This window comes from Neophocaena asiaeorientalis, unplaced genomic scaffold (genome assembly GCF_003031525.2).
Source record: "Neophocaena asiaeorientalis asiaeorientalis breed wild unplaced genomic scaffold, Neophocaena_asiaeorientalis_V1.1 scaffold19, whole genome shotgun sequence".
Classification (NCBI taxonomy): Eukaryota; Metazoa; Chordata; class Mammalia; order Artiodactyla; family Phocoenidae; genus Neophocaena; species Neophocaena asiaeorientalis.
The window spans coordinates 4,893,931-4,899,930 of record NW_020173388.1 but is presented as its reverse complement, the minus strand read 5'-3'; the positions used below and the strand labels follow the sequence as shown (position 1 = coordinate 4,899,930).

The 6,000-nt window shown below is 41.7% G+C and overlaps 1 protein-coding gene across 4 annotated transcripts in view; it reads right to left on the bottom strand.

The window, feature by feature from the left end:
• Positions 1-6,000, bottom strand: part of KDR (kinase insert domain receptor) — a 45,585-nt gene that overhangs the window by 23,311 nt on the left and 16,274 nt on the right. For all 4 annotated transcript variants that reach the window (XM_024746712.1, XM_024746715.1, XM_024746713.1 and 1 more), the window contains exons 11-15: positions 4,904-5,027; positions 4,272-4,380; positions 3,105-3,446; positions 937-1,083; positions 80-211 (exon numbers count right to left, since the gene is read on the bottom strand). In XM_024746712.1, the coding sequence (XP_024602480.1) occupies positions 80-211; positions 937-1,083; positions 3,105-3,446; positions 4,272-4,380; positions 4,904-5,027 (854 nt within the window). The remainder of the gene's footprint in view (positions 1-79; positions 212-936; positions 1,084-3,104; positions 3,447-4,271; positions 4,381-4,903; positions 5,028-6,000) is intronic.

The following is a 6,000-nucleotide window of genomic DNA, read 5'->3' as shown; positions in this document are numbered from 1 at the left end:
TTTTTTTTTTTTTTTTTTGTGGTACGCGGGCCTCTCTAATTTTTAAAAACCACCTGATGGTCTATGAATTCCCACTGACCTTCCACTATGAAAAACGCCTCCACTTTTGCACACCCGAGAACACTGCATGCCTGGCAGGTGTACAGGCCTTCATCCTCCTTCCTCACCCTGCGGATAGTTAGGTTCCGGTTCCCATCTTTTAGCACGATGCCTGAGAAAGGGGGAAATTGATGGTTTTTATTTATGATGTGGTCTGGTAGAGTTTTTCAGGACAAAAATCTTTTTAATGTAAATGTTTCCCTTTATCTTGGGCTATTATCTAACTCTAAAAAGAGTCATACAGGGTCAACTGCTGTCTCAGCTCCCCTGGCTTCCACGAGAATTCAGCAGGCTCTGAATACTCGGGTTCCGAGTCTATGAGATGAGCCAGACCATGGGCAGTAATATTGCTTTCTGTTCTACCTAAAACAAATCAAGAAACCATATGGATTTTATACTGTATGACACTTCTATGTGGAATCTAAAAAATAAAACAAACTAGTGGATATAACAGAAAAGAAACAGACTCACAGATATAGAGAACAAACTAGTGGTGACCAGTGGGGAGAGGGGACAGGGGAGAGGGAAGCAAGATAGGGGTAGGGGATTAAGAGGTACAAACTACTAAGTATAAAATAAATAAGCTACAAGGATATATTGTACAGCACAGGGGATACAGTCAATATTTTATAACTGTAAATGGAGAATAATCTTTAAAAATTGAGAATCACTATGCTGTCCACCTGCAACTTAAATAATATCGTACATCGATATACCTTAATAAAAATAAATAAATGAGTAAATAAATAATTTTTTTAAGAAATAAATAATATGGATTTTAGTTAATATCTCTAGGAAGATTTTGCAGCCAAAGAGAGACCGACATGCTCTATTCACCTGAATCTTCCACAAGCGTCTCATTATCTTTAAACCACGTAATCTGTGGAGGGGGATTCCCAGACGCTGTGCAGGAAACTTCGATGGTTTCACCAATACTTGTTGTCTGGTTCTCCAGGTTTCCTGTGATTGTGGGTGCCATGCGCTCTATGCACACGCACACAAAAAAAATCATAGGTCATTTAGTTATAAGTTTTGAAGTGGTTTTCATATCAGTAAACTATTAAACCATTTAGTAAACTGTTAATTTACTAAGCCAAAAATACACAGAGGTTGATAACTGGAGCATTGTTCATGGCGTAAAGTTAAATGAAACAAGTCAGTCAGTTCAGACAGATCACTGCATCTCTTTGAACATTCATATTAGTGATTCAAGCTGGTAATCACATCGCAAAATAAAAGTTGTCACCCTTGACTTACCTCCAAATAGATAAATAAATTCTAGCCAGTGACGCACAAGAATTCTGCCATGTTTCTCTTGGAAAGTACATAACTTTAGTGTAATTCAACAAAGAATGCCTTATATTTATTTGACACTTTTTACAAAACTCATTTGTCCTATTTCTATTTTTCACTATCAACCCTATGGTGGGCAGTATTAGCCTTATTTTGCAGATGAAAGGGGTTAAACAACTTACCCCAGTCCTTATAACTAAGTAAACAGTTGAACTCAGAATTTCCACTAAAACACAGACAAAACAATGATAACCTAAGGAAAGTCAAAGATTTTTAAAAAATGAAGCCCATAGGTACTCATTTAAATGTACAGGACAACTTTAGATTTAACCTTTCCTACAAATCATCAGAGTGCTGTCGAACTATCTTGTCCAAACCAACTGAACATCGAAAAGAATCCTTCTGAGAGAATCCACTTCAACATCTAGCAAAATTAGATTACCTCAATGGTGAACTACGCTGGGGCTTCAGCAAATGGACTCTAGTCTATTTCCAAGAATAATTTTTGGAAAACAACTTGGGAGTCCTTAGAGAGCAAACCAGCTCATTGTGAGCATGTATTTCCTGGGCACGGCAAAGCCAGGAACCTCCTTCACATCTCTTTCTGAATTTTTTCACTAGCTTGAAACCAGACTGGTCACCAAGATGAACAGAAAAGCCATGATCATATATGGGGTGTGATTTGAAGGGCCTTGGGATGACTTCACTCGAAAACATCTCTTCTTCTGACACCAGAGTCTCAACACTAGCAAAATCTGTCCTAGTGCCTGTTTGAAAATACCTCTTAAAATATGTCAAGGCCTTTGAAAATATTATTCCTCTAAAACTCTGGTATAAATTAGTTTATCTGGGCAGTTTCCCCTTCCCGACAGTTAAAAAAAAAAAAAAACAGAACACATGCACCCTAGAAACTAGGAAGGGACACTAGGGAGAGGAGAAAATGGAAGGAGATAGCACATAGAAACTCCCCAAATTTGACTGATTTCCCCAGTGACAGAGCCGTGTCTGCACGGATTTTGTGCAAGGCACGGGGTTAGAGGAGGTGTAGAGAGTGACTTGGTGTGGGACTTACAAAGCTTTCTTGCACTAAAATGCTCATTTCATTGACCGTGAGCTGTACCACAGAGGTACAGGGCACTGAGTGCAGCATCCCTCCCAGAGGCTCTCACAGGTCTTAAACAACCCCATCACCACACTCTTCAGGCAGCAGATGTCTTATCAAGCACGCAGTATGTGCCACTATGTTCTATGCCTGGAGCTCAGCAAGGAGTAAAACAGAAACAACCCCTTTCCTCATGGACACAGAGACCTCACTGTACCCCACAGCCCAGCAGTTGTCTGTATTCTCACTCTGTCCACCACTACGAACTTCCGGCACCCTCCTAGCTCATGGTAGGCATTCACAAGTATGTGTCTATTTAAATAACTGAATGCTCAAGAATGAGGCAGAAACTTCCCTGGTTTAGGGGAATCCCTTGCAGATAGTAGTGAGTGACCCCACCATCAGGGCTGGAAAGAATGCGGTTATTTTCTCTTTTTAATACATCACTTCACCACGATTAGCTTCCTTCTGACTTGAGGACTTTCCGCAAGATAAGTGCTCACCCGGTCTACTTCATAAGCTGCTAGAGGACAATCTTCACACAGCCCCTGAAAGCATTACATTTACGGCACCCCAACTGCTTCTGGATGGTCCAGAGTTACCTCCCTACCTAGGACTGTAAGCTGCCTGGCCACGCAATGTCTTTTCTTGGTCTTCCTGTCCTGAGCAAAGCAGATGTAGTCTCCTTGGTCCTGCAAGGATGCATTCTGCAACTCCATGATCAAAATGTCATTTGTGCTATTAGAGATCATCGTGGCGTTCATTCTCCAAAGAGCATCCAAGTTCTTGCAAACAGGTGTGGGCAGCTCTCCCACGTGGATGGGCAGAGCCTGCGGGCCAAGTTTGTACCACGTGAGGTTCTCAAACATAGTTCGGTCCGCGGAGCACCACAGAGACACGCTCTCCTGCTCGGTGGGCTGGGTGCCGGGTTGCAAAGTGATTTCAAAACCCTCTGAAATGTAAAACGCATGCTTAGAAGACAGTGATTTAACTTGGGTAGCACACTGTTGCTTCCTTGCTGCCTTCAGTCTGCGATAAAGCACCAAGAGAGGTGAAGCTCTGGCATTCCCAGACGATGGGATACAAGGAGACAACCAAACTGGACAGTTCCAGATTCAAAATGTATTATTTTGCCAAAATACATTATTTGGAAATGTAAATGAATTCCTCAGATATATATGAAATCTCCACTTTGAGCTCTAAGCACGGTTTTTAAGATTTAATCCCCCCCCCCAATTCAAAGCAGATAATTATAACTCGGGATTTAAAAAATTAATTCCTCACTAATATATAACACTCACTGACAGGAAAGCTATGTTTATTACAGTGAATTAGCTCAGACTGAAATATTTTATTCCATCCAGTCAGCTAAAGCTGAGCCATGGAATTAAGATGAACAGAGTCGGTAGTATTGGGAAGGCACTGCTCCAATGTCATTACAATTGCCTCCCCAACACCCAACCTTGTCAGCTGTTCAACAGCAAGTGCATAAACGTTGACTGAACCTCGCTAAGCCAGGCACTGTGCTGCATTGTGATGACAAAGACAAAAATATCACGCAGGACTTGAGCTTCAAAAGCACGTGTGAACCCATGCTCCCTCTCCTGTGAAGTCAGATGTACTGACTTCACGTGAGCCCAGGAGCTACCTGAGGAACTCTCCTTTATGAACAAAAGCATCAATTAGCCATCCAACTCCCCTTCCTAAGGCCACGCCACTCATGGGAATGGCCAGGACAACAGAGTATCAGACAGCCCAGCCCCTGGAGAGCACTTACTGGTCACGTGGAAGGAGATAACCCTCTCTCCTCTCCCAGCTTTGTTCACCGCTTCACATTTGTACAAAGCGGATACATTGGCTGCTTGGATAACAAGGGTACTTACAGTCTGTGAAAAAAAACAAATCCCAGGCCATAAACAATGGAGGCTGTGTTTATGCACGTGCATTCAGACTAAAAGTCAGCATCCCCACCACTGCTGCGACCTGCCTACTCCATTCAGACTGCAGCACTGACCGCGCACGCCCAAATCTGTGCAATTATAGTTACGCTGGTGCAGCTCACACATCACACAAAACGAGCTTTGGAAACCACGGAATAAAGAATGTGTTTTAACACAACATTACATACCTTGTCTCATTTTCATGTTTATAAAATCAGAATTACCATACATCCCATGTACAGAGTTAATGACATACGTGTTTTATTTTTCTCTGATACAGTAAGTCAATGATGTTTCTAAAAGTTAATGGTGTTTTCAAACTGACTTAACATGCTAGTATTTTATCATCCAGTTTATTTGATGATCAATCGCCCATATTCCTCACACATTGATATTATTTTACCCTCCTTTCACTCCATCCTTCCATAAAAGAGAGACAGATTTTCAAATTAAAGAACTTCAAACTCACTTTGTTTTTTCCTTCAATTAGGGCAAATTGATTTTTGTTGACTTCGATATTGTTTCCCCCCTGGAAGTCCTCCACGTTTCTCCATTCTTTACAGGTATGTGGGTTTGTCGTTAAGGCAGCTTGGCTATAAGAAAGAGGTAACAGGTGATATCGTGACTTAATTTTTCTCTAATTCATATCAATAGCAAGGAAAGGAGTCAGACTTTGGTTATTACGTTCTTAGAACTAACTTCCAATGCACCCTACCACGTTACAAGACTTGGCGCCAATTAAAAATAGGCCTCAGCAATGAAGGAAAAGGTTCTAGGTAGATTCATTCAGGATACAGGAGGGAAGCAGCTATTCTGGGAACAAACCTCCATTCATAAATTGGATCGACAAGACAATTCAAGTTAATTTAGTTCAAAGGAAGGCAAGGAAACTAAGAAGCCATTGGGCTTCTTAATCTCCCTGGGACTGTGGCCTTTGTGTAGGAAATGGTCAGCATCTGAGGAAGAAACTAATAGAGGCCATCTCAAAAACAACAACAGGAAGTGAACTGCTTAGGGTGGTGGTGGGTGACTTGTTGTTTTTTTCCTAAGGATGTCTGGACTTGTGTTAGGACCTGATAAGCCGGGCCTGAGGCTCCGAGGTCCTTGCATCCATCAGCACTTCCCTTGAGATGTACCTTCTCACAGATAAGGAGACTGTGGTATTCACCGGTTGATTGGCATACGGAGAAAAACCAAAGACTGGCAATTAACAAAGTGAGCAAAGAAACTGCATTCAGAGAGATGGACATCAGGGCCAACCTGAAGAGAGAGCTAGCTAATCTCAAAGCGGGATATCCCAAGGAACGACATCTCCTAAAGACGAAAGCACAGAGAAAGACAGAAGGAGATTAAGAGTACCACTTGAGGAATAACCTTCTTAGAGATAGTCTTCTTGGCTTAGAATGGTGTCATATCGTAGCTTGGCTATGTCCATCAACAGAGGAATAGATAAAGAAGATGTGGTACATATATAGAGCGGAATACTACACTGCCATATAAAGAATGAAATAATGCCATTTGCAGCAACATGGATGGACCTAGAGGTTATCATACTAAGTAAGCCAG